Source organism: Stigmatopora argus, chromosome 14 (assembly GCF_051989625.1).
Source record: "Stigmatopora argus isolate UIUO_Sarg chromosome 14, RoL_Sarg_1.0, whole genome shotgun sequence".
In the NCBI taxonomy this organism is placed as follows: domain Eukaryota; kingdom Metazoa; phylum Chordata; class Actinopteri; order Syngnathiformes; family Syngnathidae; genus Stigmatopora; species Stigmatopora argus.
Window position 1 is genome coordinate 10,383,393 of NC_135400.1, and position 16,356 is coordinate 10,399,748.

The 16,356-nt window shown below is 42.3% G+C and overlaps 1 protein-coding gene across 2 annotated transcripts; it reads right to left on the reverse strand.

The window, feature by feature from the left end:
* Window positions 1-2,588: 2,588 nt before the first annotated feature.
* emc10 (ER membrane protein complex subunit 10) lies at window positions 2,589-5,782 on the reverse strand. Of its 2 annotated transcripts, XM_077619085.1 has the most exons (8): window positions 5,479-5,782; window positions 5,312-5,378; window positions 4,650-4,762; window positions 4,448-4,561; window positions 4,140-4,324; window positions 3,372-3,465; window positions 3,074-3,181; window positions 2,589-2,800 (listed from the first exon to the last, which is right to left on the reverse strand). In XM_077619085.1, the coding sequence occupies exons 1-7, from the start codon at window positions 5,560-5,562 to the stop codon at window positions 3,095-3,097; spliced, it is 744 nt and encodes a 247-aa protein (XP_077475211.1). In that variant the 5' UTR covers window positions 5,563-5,782; the 3' UTR covers window positions 2,589-2,800; window positions 3,074-3,094. The 2 variants fall into 2 exon arrangements, with proteins under 2 accessions (XP_077475211.1, XP_077475210.1); XM_077619084.1 differs by lacking the exon at window positions 3,074-3,181.
* Between the last annotated feature and the right edge of the window lie 10,574 nt (window positions 5,783-16,356).

Below are 16,356 nucleotides of genomic sequence, written 5' to 3' on the forward strand. Positions count from 1 at the left end.
GCGTTGCAGTGGAGGGTCTCCATGGGGGGGCCCCCTCTTATTACGATCCAGATGAGGCCGACGGGGGGCGGTGGGGGCCTGGCACGTGGCCCCGGAGGTGTCGCATGTTAACATGACATCGTTGGATTTAGATCTGTGACACGTGGAGGAAGCATGTGCTCAAAACAGAGCATTTGGAACCTTTTTAGACTTGTACAGATGGCCAGGATGGGCTCAAGCACCCCGAGACTCTTGTGAGGATAAGCGGTTTGGAAAAGGAATAAGTGAATAGGAACTGTTTTGTTCCTTGTTCGAAATTAAAATGGCAGTTTATACGTTTTTTTAAATTCATTTCATTCATAGACGTCAAAATAAAGCGTTTTATTTGTTTAACTTTTCTCTATTTTGAAATCAATGACCGTATCAGCCGTTTCGTGCATGTCAAGTGTAATTTGTGCACATAGAATTCAGTCCTCATTTATTTTTTTAGTTACAAAAACGGCGTATATGCGAGAAATTACGGTAAATATGAAAGATGATTCTGGGACTCACGTTTGAAACCTCAAACTGAGTTGAACAGTTGACTAGTTGAAAGCTTCATTTCACTTGGCAGCCATGTTCGAATCCCCAAAAGCTGAGCCAGGTTCATGAGCCAAACGGTTCCTCCCGTTTAAGCGCGGCCTCCCCAATGTTAGCTTTGGCCAGATTCCGCGTCGACTTGATGGGAATACCTCGTCGCTCTTTAGCTGAGCTTTTCAAACGTATTAATGAGGTGCGCTCACGGCCGGCCCGGCCGGCGCCGTGACCTTTGACCCGTGTTTAGGAGCGCCGGCGGGCGTTAGCGTCCGTCTCGTGTTGCCCGATTACACGCTGACACGCCAAACGCGAATGCCGAGAAGCGCCGGCCGCGCATTCTTTCGCTCTGATTGACGGAGGGCAGCTGGGCATCGTGGGCGCACGAGGTCGGGCAGCGAGACGCTCCCCCGCCGTCTTTGGTCGGCGTCCCAAGACCGCCTTGGGCCTTTGATTAATGGGAGAAAATGAATGTTTTTTTTCAATGGAAAATCCCACATTTTGGGAGGCCCGTAAAACAGACAATTGTCTCATCATGATTTTTTTTCTCAAATGAAAATTAGGTTTAAAAAAATGTTGACCTGATAAAAAAAAAAATCAATTTTTTTGGTCAAAATTTGGATTTGATTGAATTAAAATCAAAATGGTATATTTTGTTGAAAATATCTTTTAATTTTTTTTGTCAAAATGATCAAAACAACTCAAAACCACCACCTTGAAAAAAATATTTTCAGAATTTTCTCCCAAAACTAACCTACATTTCTTATGGCAAATAAATATAATTCCCCAATCCATATGTAGATAGATTTTTTTTCCATTTCATTTCTACAATTACGTTGAAAAACAACTTTTTTATGCCAAACAAAAGTTGTGATAGTACTTTTTAGGAAAATATAGTTTGTGAAATTCCAATTCTTGGCTGTAAATCTATCAAATCTTCAACAAATAAGCCTTTTAGAAATTCCCGGAGATGTCTGCATTGAAATGTATCATTGTCAAGTTTTTTTCCATTAAAAATAAAAACCCTCAAAAGCTTTGATTTCCCAAAAACATTTGATTTAGTGAAAAACAGAACTTTCCTTTATGTAACTTTGCTTGCCTCGTGTCAATTTGAGAGTGCTGAAAGTAAAAAGAAATACAATAAAAGCAAAAGTGTCTGTATTCCTGGAAGCAAGTCCAAATAGTTGCGTGCGCTCGTATTTAATGTCGGTGGCTAAAAGCAACAGGCCCTTCGGCTTTTGCTGCAACATAAACCGGCCTGAGGGTCGTAAATCACAGAGCTGTCACACCTCGGTTTAAGAGCTGCCACGGACGTAACCCTTCCAAAGTCCAGTCGCCGTCTTTTCCAGTCGAGGCAGCTCAATCAAGCGACGTGGGGTGGCAACTCGCTGATCTGTGATCAATCAAATTCCCTAGCTAAAAGCAACAGTCCAACTTAAAGGCCTTACGCGCCATCCAACTTGGCTTTCAACTCCAACCAACAAAGCAGGTCTCTTAAAATTCCAGGAAAGCCCCCCCCAAGCTAGAAAATCAGAGATACAAAGACCTTCTGAACACAACAACAAAAACATGTTCAGAAGGAAAATTCCACTTTGTAAAACGACCGGATTTTCTGGACTATAAGTCACACGTTTTTTCATGGTTTGGCTGAGCCTGCCACTAATACTCAAATGCGACTTATGTTTTCTTTTTTTCTGACCATTTTTTTAGGCAATGGTTATCTAAAAAACTGATCCCTATTTAGCTTGCTGATTTTCATTTTAGTTGTATTACTTTAATGTTGTTTTGGTCTTGGTTTCTGATCAAATGCAAAATTTTATTACCATGTTAATGGGAATGTCTGCTTTTAACAGCACTTTCTATGCATATGTGCTTTAAAAAGGTCATTTGCGTAGAGATGGTATAACATCCCACAATATCACATGACGTCACGTCTCTCGTGTCTCCATACTTGAATGTACGGTTCGCTATGTGCTCGCCAAACTATGTTCCGTGTTGTTTGTTGTCGTCTAAAATGACAGTCCATCTCCGGCAGGTCAGTTAATAAATATTTTTATTCATCTGCTCAAAATGTTATTAAAAACAATGACAGCTTACAGCAGTTCTCTCCCAAATTCTCAACAAAAAACAAATATCAACTAGCTAATTATCGTCCGCCTCCGTTGCCTCCTCCGCCTCCGCCCCCACCCGATTGGTCCTGAGCGCCAGACATCATCAAGAAGAGAACCAGGGGCACGATGTACATCCACTGAAAAAAAAACAGGAGCAGAAACTGAGTTTTCATTTACGGATTCAAAACAAGCAGAAAAGCCGTGTTAGCAATTTGTTAATTGCAAGCTGAGGGGTGAGAAACGTTTCGAGAAAGCGCGGCATTTCCTCAAATAGTGTGTCCAAGTTGGGGTCTTAAAATGGCCGCCATTAAAGGTGCAATGGCATCGAATGGGTTAAAAAAAGGTCGCCCACTGTGTGAGGAAATCAGCAGGAGGAAGGGGAGGAGCCACAAAGAAGCAATCTGGTTTACTTCCACTGAGGGGGAAGGGGGTCAACTCTGTTCTCTGCCTCCCCCTGCTGGGGGCTGTGCCGAATTGGAGGCCATGAGGAAGATGGCGCCTCCCAGTATCAAATACCACTGCAACACAGGACAGCAAAGCGGCGCGTAACAGTCAGCGACCGGTCAGCGCGACCTGCAGGCGGAGCTCTGGTATTACGAAGGATGGTCGGAAAGACGTTTGGAAAGACCCGCCTGGCAGCGTACGAGGGGGCGGGGTTTCGAGACGAGCGGCCAAGATGACGCGGGGGGGGGGGGCGTATACACTTACGTATTTAGCGAAGAAAGATTTTTGCTCCTGGGGATTCTTGCCTTTCTTCTCCGATTCCTGTTCCATGCGCTCCAAGAAGAGCGCCGTCTCGGGTCTGCAAGGACATTTTGGAGCCAATTAGAAACCAAAAAGTAATAGTTATGAAAAAGGAACTACAATGGTACCTCATGGTACGACGAAAATTTCGATCAGATAATTCGCCCGCGATACGATCAAAATTTCGAGATGCAACCAAGCCAGGTGGCCATGACATGAGAGGCTGTTTATCATTGTAGCGCACTGTCTTTTTTTGCCGCATCTCTTTCGTGTATAACTGATATCTACGAGCACTAAACGATTTATTCAGATGAGTTTTGACCAGGAAACGCACAACGCGCATGCGCGGGCAAAAAAGAGGGCTTTCTGGGTAATGAAGTATACTCGTGCACACAACACCCATAGCCAATGGCATCCTTTCTCAGAATAAAACTTCATTACCCACAATCAATACGTGGGTAAGCTCAGTTATTGCATTTCCTGTTATTCTTTCTGAGGAAAGAAGCGCCCGCGGTTGCTCAATCGAGACTATTTCTCGTTGCCAAGTGGTCGTGCGAACGAATTAATTTGTTTTCTATTCATTTCAATGGGAAACGTTCGCTCGAGTTACGAAAAGCTCGACATACAATCTCAGTCTCGGAACGGATTACGATCGTATGTCGAGGTACCACTGTATAACACCGATCACGAAAGAAACTAAAATAGATTGGTCGCAGAGGCTCGGCAACTGACCCGGGCGCGGTGACGGGTGCCATGACGGCCAGCGTGGTGTTGAAGACCTCCAAGTCCACATCGTCCTCCACCTCCATCCCCCCGCAGGCTCCGGGCAGCGTGACGATGGAGACCCCGATCAGCGTGCCCGACACGTCGGTGTGCAGCGTAATGACGTCGCTCAAGTGGGACTCCACCATGGCGCACTAAACACAAATTCCACACAATGACTTCACTTTTTGGGCGAAAAATAAACTTGCCCCGCCCACATGAGACGTAGTTGGCGTTAACCAAACCGAGTTTGACAGCCCTGTCATAGAAAGACTTACCGCTCTGACAAAAGCGGTAAGGTATCCGCTCGTTTGGCGATCCGCCTGTCTGTCAGCTTGCATGGAAACCCGGGGCACTCGGATCCGGTACAGACCGTCCACCGCCGCCACGTCCTGTTGGGATTTTTCAGTTTGAGTGCCGCGTGGACAGGATTTTGTCATTATGTGAAAATAGGACAGAATTCTCGCGGATTTGACTGACTTTAAGCTTGATTCTGTCATCCTGCGACAGGTGGTTCTGACTCAGGGTCGCTCCGGGTTCTCTGCCGGATTTCAGCTGCAGCGCCCCACGCGCGCGGAACCTCCCCATGTCATCTGGACAAAGATTGCGGGAGAATAATGTTGATTAGAACATTGGAAATATTTATTGGAAGAACAAAGTTAAAGAGATCACACTCTAAATACGTCACGCATTATTATCCTGTAAATACGTCAATGTTAACATTGGAGAGATTTTATATATATGGTTATTCATGTTTTTTTATTTTTGTTTTAGATTGATATAATTGAACTTGCCCCCATTTGTTATACACATCTGCAAATTTGGAATAAAATATATACATTAAAAAAAAGATTTAAAAAAGGATGTTAAAATATTTAGTGAAACGCACCTGTTTTTAATGACACCCCAAACGGCGTCGACTGTGCAATCGTGGGAGTGTGCAGTAAATATAATATAATATAATATTATATTATTTACGGCAACGAGCAGAGCTTGGGAACATCGGTAAGTTAATTTACGAGTGAGTGAGTATATTAACCAAAAATATAACCGTTTCAAAGATGGTCTGATTGCGAAATCTCCTATCTTCCCGAGTGTTTGTTAGGCAAAAACCACGGCAAAAATGCTTAAAATGTTCTCACCAACTTCAAAAGAATGCTCTAAAGGGACGGAGAAATCATTGAATTCTGCATCTTGGACATCGCCAACCTGCAAAAAGAGATAAAAGTGCCGTTAGCATTGTAGCATACACGGCTATATGCTTCATTGGAAGTCCAAATTCAAACACTTTGTAACGACTGATGCGTACCCTTCTGGTATTCTGGCTTTCAATGCATGCAATTGATATCATAAAATAAACAAATGGCGTTATAGATGATAATAAAAGCTTCATTTTTGAATAACATTCGACCGAACAGATTCAATTTGACAAGAGTGACGCGGCGTTCATGAACATAAACAGCTTCCTGTAGGCTCTTTCGCAACAAAAGTGCCTCAAAATTACGTGCGAGTTTCCTGGTTGATAATTCGCAGACGACAAATGAAATATGAAAATATGTAAAGTTATAAATTGCGATTTAGGTTTTAAAATGACACAATCAAAAACATCATTAGCGCATTTTCAGATTATAGAATGCACCTCTCCACTTTAGACAGCAGAGAACGACAGATGTCCAAAAATGAACTGCACATGACCGCCTTCCCATACTAACTAAAATAGCACTGACAAAAATGTAACACTTGCTTCACAAATAAACACTCTTTTAGCAATAAATAGATTCCAAAGAATTTTACATTTATGATTGTCCCAGAAACAAAACTTAGAGCTCTAATAACACTTTATTGGGTGTACAACAGCTGGGAAAAATCATGATGTCATATTTTAAAGGGCAATAAAAAAATCAAATATATTTATGTAGCTGACTCATGTAGTTTTTGTAGAACTTGAGTATCTGGTCACCGATCAGGCGTTAGCCTTCTCTTTAACACCTTTAAGCTCTTTGCTAAAATTAGTCTGAATGTAAATTCTATGTGAATGGTTTCACTTTGTCACAAGTTTATATAACATGTTGTCAAAAAATGAGATCTCAAATGCCCTTTCAGTAATCATTGCGTTTCATCACGCTGGACTTGGGAATCCATGCAACACAGATCTGAAGCAGGTGTCAGAAATAGTGCTCTTCGCGTGTTGTCTCTTTTCTTACCTTTCAGTAAAATTGAAAAGCATGAAATTTTGTAACCTTTAAAAACCACTATCGACTGGAATATCTTGAAAATTCTGCTCTTGAACCCAATTCCTGCAAAGAACATAATATGTGGTGGACATGTCTTTGACAGGGGCGGCCCGGTGACGCGAGTGGTTAGCGTATCGGCCTCACAGTGGGAGACCAGGGTTCAAATCCAGGTTGGTCCACCTGCGTGGGTTTTCTCTGGGTACTCTGGTTTCCTCCCACATTCCAAAGACATGCATAGTAGGATGATTGGACACAAAGGTATGTATATATGTATGTGTATGTGTATGTGTGTGAGTGTGAATGGTTGTTTGTCTTTTTGTACCCTGCGATTGGCTACCAATTCAGGGTGTCCCCCGCCTCTGGCCCGAAGTCAGTTGGGATAGGCTCCAGCACCCCCCGACCCTAGTGAGGATAAAGCGGTTCAGAAAATGAGAGGAGATGAGATGTCTATGACAAGACCTACAAAAAGTGTTGATACACACACACACACACACCGTGACCGGACTTTTCGTCGAAAGACGTTTGGTCGACCGGACGTTTGGTCGACCGGACGTTTGGTCGACCGGACGTTTGGTCGACCGGACGTTTGGTCGACCGGACGTTTGGTCGACCGGACGTTTGGTCGAACGGACGTTTGGTCGAACGGACGTTTGGTCGCCGGGTTCGCTCGCTGTTAAATTATGACAGAGAGTTTACTGACTTTGATATTAGATATTTAGATATTAAAGTCACTCTCTCTCTCTCATGATTATAATTTTGAGAGCTGGTTTCAACAGTAACAACCCGGCGACCAAACGTCCGGTCGACCAAACGTCCGGGGACCAAACGTCTTTTGACGAAACGTCCGAGTACCCCCACACACACACAACCTTCTAGACTCAAAACAAAACTTTAGCAAGATCCTCCAAACAGTCCTAATTATTCATGCCCAAAAACGCAACAAGGTTTTGGAGGACATGTCTATTGTGATGACAACCACCAAGTCTGACATTTTACCAATAGTAGGTCAATTCCTGCCTTCGGGCGTTGATGTAGTTAATTTTGTGTCTGGGGAGCTTCTATTTACATCCTCTTTAAAAATATACACAGCCGCATCTGCGGCGGGGTGACGGGGACGGGACGGGGGACCTCCTGAAAAACTCTCTAGGTCCTTGACCTTTGCCTAATCCCCCTCGCTGACAGCTCGTTCAAATGCCATTGTCGGTCGGTGGAAGGCCGACTTCTCCTTTTCCACATTTTCCCGTCTTTATTTTGGAGCGCCGGGACGCAGGCGAGCCGAGCGGTCGGGGCCTCCGTCGCCCCGTTGATTGATTAGCGCGGCGGTAGTTAACAGCTCCTCGGGGGCGGGCGGCGTCTGCCGTGGGCCCTGAACTCCCGCTCTCAAAGGCGCTGCCAAGGTTTCAGGTGACGAGCGCTCTGTCACTCCCAGAAGATGAGATGACTGGCAGTCTTTGCGGGGAGGAGGAGGAAGTGATAAAAAGGGATGGAGCGGGAAAACGCGGGCAGATCCCCGACACGACGGAGACGCTTTGGAAGTGACTGTGACAGACATGCCTGAGCTCCAGGAGCCTGGTAAGATGTTGCACCAAAGCTGCCGGCACGTCGACACAAAGGAGAAGCAGCTAACCGTTAACGTAGCCCGTCAATCACCAGCCGGCGCTCCGGCGCTCGCGATTGGCCCGTCAGGGGTCCGCGCGGTAAAGAGGATTCAAGAGCTAGATTCTATTCTATGCTTTAATACACCTTCACGGCTTAGTGCAAGTGACTTAGGCGGCTTTGAGGAGTCCATGTTTGATGCATTTACATGGTGATCGCTCTCGCTTGCGCTGGAGTCGGAAGAGCCAACCGCAAACGTGTGAATGGACTCGTTACTTTACTACATTTGAGCTGGCGTGTTAACGTGGAGTTGCTTTGTCGTATTACTATTCAGCTTCTTTGGTTGGTTTCATGTTCCAAGTTTGATTTTGCCTGAGGAAAATGATTGTATGGTAGATAATAAGATGTATTGACAGGATAAGTGGTATGGAAGATGAAGTTGTATTCATGTCAACTTAATGACAACAAAGCGACATGCTGTTGAAAAGGGCTAGTGTTGTATTCTTGTCATATTTTGGCTTTTCGGAAGTTGTTTCAGGGATTTTATTCGTGAAACATTTGGGATTTGAACATTTATGAATCGGATTGGTATTTTTTATTTTTATCATCAAAGTTTGAATAGTTTTCATCTTGTTTGCGTACATTTGTGTTTACCATTTTACTATATAAAGTATACATAAGTTGTTTTAGTCTATTTTTTTTCTAGTTCCAATCTGTTGCCTTTTCCATTTGTCTATCTTTTACATAATATTTTTTGCAAACCTTTTTTTCTTTTAAAATAATTTAAGAATTTAGACTCAACTTTTTTTGGCTCTTTTATCACTTTTTTTTTAAATTTTAAACTCAAATCACAGTGTTATTGTGGTCTCTCCTGCCTACTGCCTACTGGCTTGAATCGGCTCCATCACCCCCTGATCCTCGTGGGCATAAGCGGCTCGGATAATGAATGAATGTATTTTTTCTCTATGATTTTGCTTTTTTCACTCACTCTCTTAATATAGTACATCTTCTGGCTACCTTAGATTTGTCCTTATTTTGTTGCCGCTATTGTATCAAATCTTTTGACTTGCACCAATTCCTAAATGAAATCTTTTGGATTTCTGCCTCGTTGGGGTCGTAAACGGCGAGTTGTCACTTTCAAGAATAACCTCCTGCGTCGTGACATCATGCCAACGGGGTTCTGTAACGTATGTCTGTGCTGTCATGGCGACAAAAATATGCGCTGTCGCCGCCTTTGTCGGCAGCCGAGTAAATCAGAGATCGAAACCTGAGAGCTCAGGGAAAGAGGATGGATGGATGGATGGATGGTTAAATGGATGGGCAGGCCTCTGCCAAGGCAGGTGCAACCGAGCTTTGAGTCCATCCCGGGCTTTAGGCAGTCCACGTGACTCCCACGGTGGTCCTTTGGTGTGTGCCGGGGAGTAAGGGGCGATCTGGAAGGGGGCACACGGTGTAATAAACAGCCACCAGAATAGTTGAGGGAAGCGTGAGGAGACGCCTGGCGGCTGCACTCGTTCGATGGTGTCACCTCTCCAATCTGGCGTGGATCATCATCCTGCCTGGCGACAGGTGAGGGTGCGAGAGGCCTCTCGGATGGAGTCACTGGCCCAGAGCAGGGGGTTCGTTTGTCAGGATTGTGATGTACTGTCTTGGTTCAAATATGAAAGATGACAGCACCCCCATAATTCTCCTGTGCGTTGTAATGCTTTAAAAATTCAGCCCCCCTGAGCTGGTTTGGGTTGGCAACAGGAATTTTGGGAGACAAGTAGGTCATGGGTACACATGCAAAAAAAGTTGGAAGAGGCCATGCCCAAAAAAACACAGGAAGGCAGCTAATATATTTTATTTTATGTTTTTGAACCGCCCATTTATGCCGAGAAGCGCTTTTGAGAATCTCATCAAAAATCAGTTCTCAGTAACTGTTAAACATAAAAGGTTGAAATTTGGTAAACATGTCTATCTCCAGGAGATTCACAAAAAAAGACTCATTCAACTATGCTTTACAAGACACAGCAAAGTGCTTTTTGTTTCGTGTCAGCCATTTTCGATGGGTAGTAGACTTTTAGCAATTCAGCCCAGAAGCTAGTTTTACTTGGAAGCATGGAATTTGGTGGACATGTCCGTCATGAGGAGACGCATAAAAGGCTGAAAAAGTTATGACTTAAATGTTAAAGGAAGCGAGTTCGGTTGAAGCCATTCTTTACGATATTTTTGTTCGGATGAAGCCATTCTTTATGATAGTTTTGTTCGGTTGAAGCCATTCTTTATGATATTTTTGTTCGGTTGAAGCCATTCCTTACGATATTTTTGTTCGGTTGAAGCCATTCTTTACGATATTTTTGTTCAGTTGAAGCCATTCTTTACGATATTTTGGTTCGGTTGAAGCCATTCTTTACGATATTTTTGTTTGGTTGAAGCCATTCTTTACGATATTTTTGTTCGGTTGAAGCCATTCTTTACGATATTTTTGTTCGGTTGAAGCCATTCTTTACGATATTTTTGTTCGGATGAAGCTATTCTTTACGATATTTTTGTTCAGTTGAAGCCATTCTTTACGATATTTTTGTTCGGTTGAAGCCATTCTTTACGATATTTTGGTTCGGTTGAAGCCATTCTTTACGATATTTTTGTTCGGTTGAAGCCATTCTTTACGATATTTTTGTTCGTTTGAAGCCATTCTTTACGATATTTTTGTTCGGTTGAAGCCATTCTTTACGATATTTTGGTTCGGTTGAAGCCATTCTTTACGATATTTTGGTTCGTTTGAAGCCATTCTTTATGATTTTTTTGATCGTTTGAAGCCATTCTTTACGATATTTTTGTTCGGTTGAAGCCATTCTTTACGATATTTTTGTTCAGTTGAAGCGATACTTTACGATATCTACCTGTCAACCTCGGCCAATTGCTCTCCTTATTAATGATTGCAATTGGCCTTATTGAGCGATTTAAAAAAAACGTACAAATGCAACGCGCACATATTTACTCAGATAGGGTGCACTTAAAAGTCTGAAATTTTCTCCAAAGTGGACAGGGTGCCCAATCAATCGGTGCGCCTTATTGAGCGATTAAAAAAAACGTACAAATGCAACGCGCACATATTTACTCACATAGGGTGCACTTAAAAGTCTGAAATTTTCTCCAAAGTGGACAGGGTGCCCAATCAGTCGGTGCGCCTGTACGAGCATGTAGCTTGTACGACGCTGACAGCCTGACTGTCTGGCTACATTGCTTTTTGACGCGCTATATTTACATACTGAAAAGGCAGATGTGTGACGAGATCGGACTTTAAAAAGAACGGACTTTCAAAAAAATTCCGTACAAAAGTTGTTATATGGCGTACACAATTTGAAATGATCAAAAAACTTATAAAATACGGGAAAAACTTATAAGTTGACAGTTATGGACTATGTTCATGTTGCAGTTCATGCCAAAACGAAGCTGTTACAGTTTAACATGGTTATAAATTACGATGACAATAATAAGCTTGTTTTCAAATGAGGGATGTTAGCACAGTAGGGTAATTAACGTCTATTTTTAGCCCCTGCTCGCCGAGCTGTGAATCCGGTGAGATTTAAGGCGGCCTCTGCTTTTAAGGGGATAAAATTCCAAACAGATCGTACTTTGGAATCGCCTCCGGAAGGTTACCCCCAAGAGGCCGAGGGCTTGTCCCACATGTTGGTTTAAACCTGGTCCGATAGGCAAACGGGACGATTCTAATTGAAGAATTTATTATATTTTTTTAAATACGCAAACGATATCACCAACAGCTTTTACTACCAGGACGCTTGATACATGAGTTAGCTTGACATTCTGTCCGTCCGTGTGAATGGTCGCCCAATAGATAATCGCCTTCTATAAAGGGAGTACTAGTCACTAAAGGAACACCTGTCCAATCGTAATTGTCAATACGATATGAGGACTAACGCAAGACTTGGAAAAACTCTGGAATATTGGTGAGGTTTTCGTGACCCACTTAACCGATCAGGTTTGCTGAGGCCAAGAAGTGAATACATTTTTTTTCTTATATGTTTTTTTAATCATCTCATTAATTCCTAACAACTTTATAAGGGAGAAAAGAAAAAAGGAAATCTTCCTAATCAATGAAGACAGGTTTTTATCTGTGAACTCTGAAATGTGACAATTGGAGAGGAACTTAAAAGTTGCATTCATTAATCATCAAACATGGTGGCTGCTTCAAAGTAAAGTAGCAGACTTTTGCATCCTTTTGGGCATGGACTTTTTAGACTTTTTTTTTCCAGTCTTACTAGTAATTGACATGGCTACCTTGTTGCATTTAAAACTGAGCAAGTTTTTAAACGCCCAAATGTGCACAACATACCTGTCAACTTATACATTTTTCCCGTATTTTATACATTTTTTGATCATTTCAAATTGTGTACGCCGTATAACAACTTTTGTATTAGATAAAAAAAAAAACCGATCTCATTTTACCAATTTCACCTCTAATCCGGATTGTCTCGGTCACTGGTAGCAGATGAAAACATCATTGTTGACTGCTAATATTGTCATGCTTTAAGCTTTTCACTGTATAAATATAGCGTGTCAACAAGCAATGTACCCAGACAGTCAAGCTGTTAGCATCATACAGCGACATCTACAGAATCTTTAATTCAGTGCATACGACTGATTAGGGAACATTTTAGACTTTTAAGTGTGCCCTATGTGAGTAAATATGTGCCGCGTTGTATTTTTACGGTTTATTATCGCTTAATAAGGGGAGAAATTGGCCGAGGTTGACAGGTATGTAACAGGCGCTAATGATCTTGGGCGCTCGCTGACATTCCGTACGGGTCAGACATCCAGGACTTTTCAGAATGCCAAGGACGAGATGCTCGGCCATCATTGCAAAAGTTACGACTTGTTTGGTTTTAACGTGGGATGCCTTAGCGAAGAATTTATGAGAGCTTTCGGGATAAAAAGATCGACATGGAAGATTATGTTTTATGGCTCGGCTGTAAAATGTAAATTGGAGCTCCCCAATAAATGATTGTTGGACATCCAAAAAGCAGCCCGGGATTCTTTTCACATCCAGAGAAAGTTTTGGGAATGGTCGCCACTCTCCAGCACTCAGTTGTCTTGGCGAATCTTGTCGTCTTTTTCTATCCACATTTGTCCAGTCATCCATCAAGTGCCTGCTTGTATATCAAGACACAGATGACAGCCCAGGAATGGAGTAACGCTACACCGGAATGACAGGAAGCGAACACTGGCCAATCAGTAAGTGGCCGCCTGCCGCGCCAAACAATGAGCTGGCGCATATAACGGAGCATAAGAAGTTTCGTGGAGATCTGAAATGCCCCCTTTCTACACCATGAGAATGGGAGTACTATTTCTAGTACTTGCTTTAGGGCGTGTTAGAACATGTGAGCCAAGTCCTTACCATTTTGGGTCATCAAATTTTCCTACTGAACTCCCTTGATACATACATGTTGATGGAGGTTTCTTGTCCACCTTTTTCGGATATAGTCTTCATGTTGCTAGAAATCTGGAAAAATGACTTTTAAAAATGACCCCTGGAAATTCACCTTGAATTAATCGCTTTAAAAGGAAATGTGTGCTTAGCTTCTTTTGGGACAGGGTTTTTAGAGACTTTTGGGGGTCTACTCTTGATGGAAATTGCTACCAAATTATTTCTTATTCAGTGAAACTACCATTTTTGGGGAAAAGTTAAAAAAAATACTTTAGTGCACCAGCCAGCCATAATTTGTTATCTTTAAACCGAGTTTAGTCATGATAGACATGATTACTAAATTTCATTTTGCTAGTTTTGGGAGCTAAGTTTTTAAAAAAACTGGGCTCTACCGAAATCCAAAATAGCCATTTCACAGCAATATAACATATTTTCTGTATATTTTTTATTCCTTGAGCCGTTTTGGCTTTCTCCTAAATTTCCAGTTTATGAATGAAATTGCCTCTGCTGCAAGTTGGTGGATCTTCTCATGGTAGACACGCCTACCAAATTTCATGTTGCTTAGCACCGATTCTTTCAACTGACCCTTGAACTTGCAATGCAGAACTTGTGACTTAATACTTCTTTCAGCACAATGTAGTCTCATCGGGAATGAGTAAACTTCACAGGAGCGACACATTAGACGATCTCTCGTACGTCCGCCCAGCAATAAACGCACAACGCTACGAAATGCCACCACGCCGCATTACGAGCGCTGGCGGCGAGTACTCGATACCACCAAATGGCCTGTCATTGCCCCACGCCACCAATAGTTGACGGCTCAGGTGACATCATGTACCCTCAACAAGTGGAAACAGATGGCTACACAGTTACGTGACATACTGTACATGAATGATAAAATGTTGGATTTGGACCAGAAGTGAAATGTCAAGAGAGATTGGGGGGTTGTGGGGGGCTGTTATTCTGGTGAGGTTGGCTTCTCGAGATGCTTTTTCTCTGACTTGTTTTTGAGCACGAGGTACACCTGCACAATGTGCGCCAAAAGTGCCGCATGAGCCAATGTTGCGTACCAGTCATTTATTGGACACTTATTCAAAAGGCGTGAAATTGTCAGCATGGTTTGCGTGTCGAACCAAACGCGGCCTAATCCTATTAATCTTCCGTTTTATTGGACGCCCTTAGCGACCGGATTACCTTTTGATGTTTTCATCCCGGCAAATGTCTCTGATTCCAGGTCGATTATTGCAGAAAAACAACGTTTCACAGTGCAAAAGTGTTGTAATTAAGGCAAAAGTTGAAAGATGTGCTTTTAATTCACCTCTGTTTTATAATTGCAGACAATGATGGCAATCAAACGACCGGAGCGCCACCTGCTGGTGAGTTGTACTACGGAATATACAATTAGGTTAACTCATTCACTAGTAACCCAGGTATTCACTTGCGTTCAAAAGTTTTGGGACACTTTCTAATCCTGCTGAATGGTGAAATGTCTTAAAAGTTTTGATCGGTGACAATACCATGACAATAACGGTGTTTATTCAATGAAATCTGAAATGTGCTTTTTTTGTGATTCTATTTCAGATGCCAAAGGTGGGGGGAAATGAACCTGATGTACATGCATGTATGGGTGTGATTATCAAATTCTAAGGGTGAGCTGCAAACACACCCACACTATCACGTAAATATGAATTTAACATTTAAAAAAAAAACACATCCACTTCAACATGGACAAACCAGAACATGCAGAAAAACAAACATTCACATGTACACACATTATCACACATAAAAATATTCACTAAATCATTCACACCTAATTAATCACAATCCAGTGGTGTTTCTGGCAGCTCTTTTAGATTATATTAGATTATATTAGAACTTGATCTGTCCCGTATTCGGGAAATTTCGAAAATTCCAAAAATCTCTTCTTTTAGTCTTAGTCTTAAAATTGTTATCTTTTGTCTAATTTTATTCTAAAAACAAAAATACATATGCATATGCTTTTTTTAAGCACTTTATCTGATTCAACACATTTTTGGATAGACTATAAAAAAGCCTCTAACCTAAAAGTCTGTAACCAGCCTATTTTATTTATCTTTTCACGTCAGGGGACCAAACACGGCTAGGATTATAAATATCTAACAAACACAACAGAACATTTTCATGTTATCCCATCTCATCCAATATTACAAACATATCTTGCAAGTTTCATCATAATCCTTTATTTCCCCCTCCTGCCTCAGCAGCCAAAATCAAAGCACCGCCATTTTGGGGTAACCTTGCAAATTTCACTGAAATAGGCCCATTGTCACAAAATTCCATTTATGACCCATGTGACATTAGAACAAATATTACAAATATTCCCTTTATTCGTTCTGGAGTTATCTCAAACACAAACAAACATATGCAACCCAATACACAACTTCCGTCTTCCATAGTTTCATAGCAGAGGAAATCATACACACATACGAACAATAAAATCGCTCATATTCCCCTACCCACACCGAAAAGGCCACCTAACTTCAAATGCACATTTCACCTGCATATATCCATTCATATTCATATGCACGGCAAATCCATCCAATGATACGCACACAGTGTGAGTGTTTGAAGAAGCAAATGTGGTTGCACGTGTTGATTTAAGTCCTCATTCTTTCTTGTCGTTGCACCTGCTTATGCACTAATTCATGTGGATTGACGGCGAACACACACACACATACACACACATACACACGCACACACACGCACGCACTCATCCCCCATTAGATTTTGCCCGCCGAACACCAGCGCGTCTTAATCCGACAAGGTGAGCACACAAAAAGGTGTTTGTGACTCTCGGGCGCCTCGTTAGCGATTAGCTGCCTGCCAACTCACGGGGGAGGCAAACATCTTTTTAGGGTCTTTCCTTCCTCAGGAACTTCAGCATCAC

Coding starts and splice junctions, on each gene's coding strand:
- emc10 (XM_077619084.1), bottom strand. CDS start 5,562: ATGAAGCTTTTATTATCATCTATAACGCCATTTGTTTATTTTATGATA. Junction 5,379..5,478: donor AAAGCCAGAATACCAGAAGG/GTACGCATCAGT, acceptor CTCTTTTTGCAG/GTTGGCGATGTCCAAGATGC. Junction 2,801..3,371: donor AATCTTTCTTCGCTAAATAC/GTAAGTGTATAC, acceptor TTTTTTTTTCAG/TGGATGTACATCGTGCCCCT.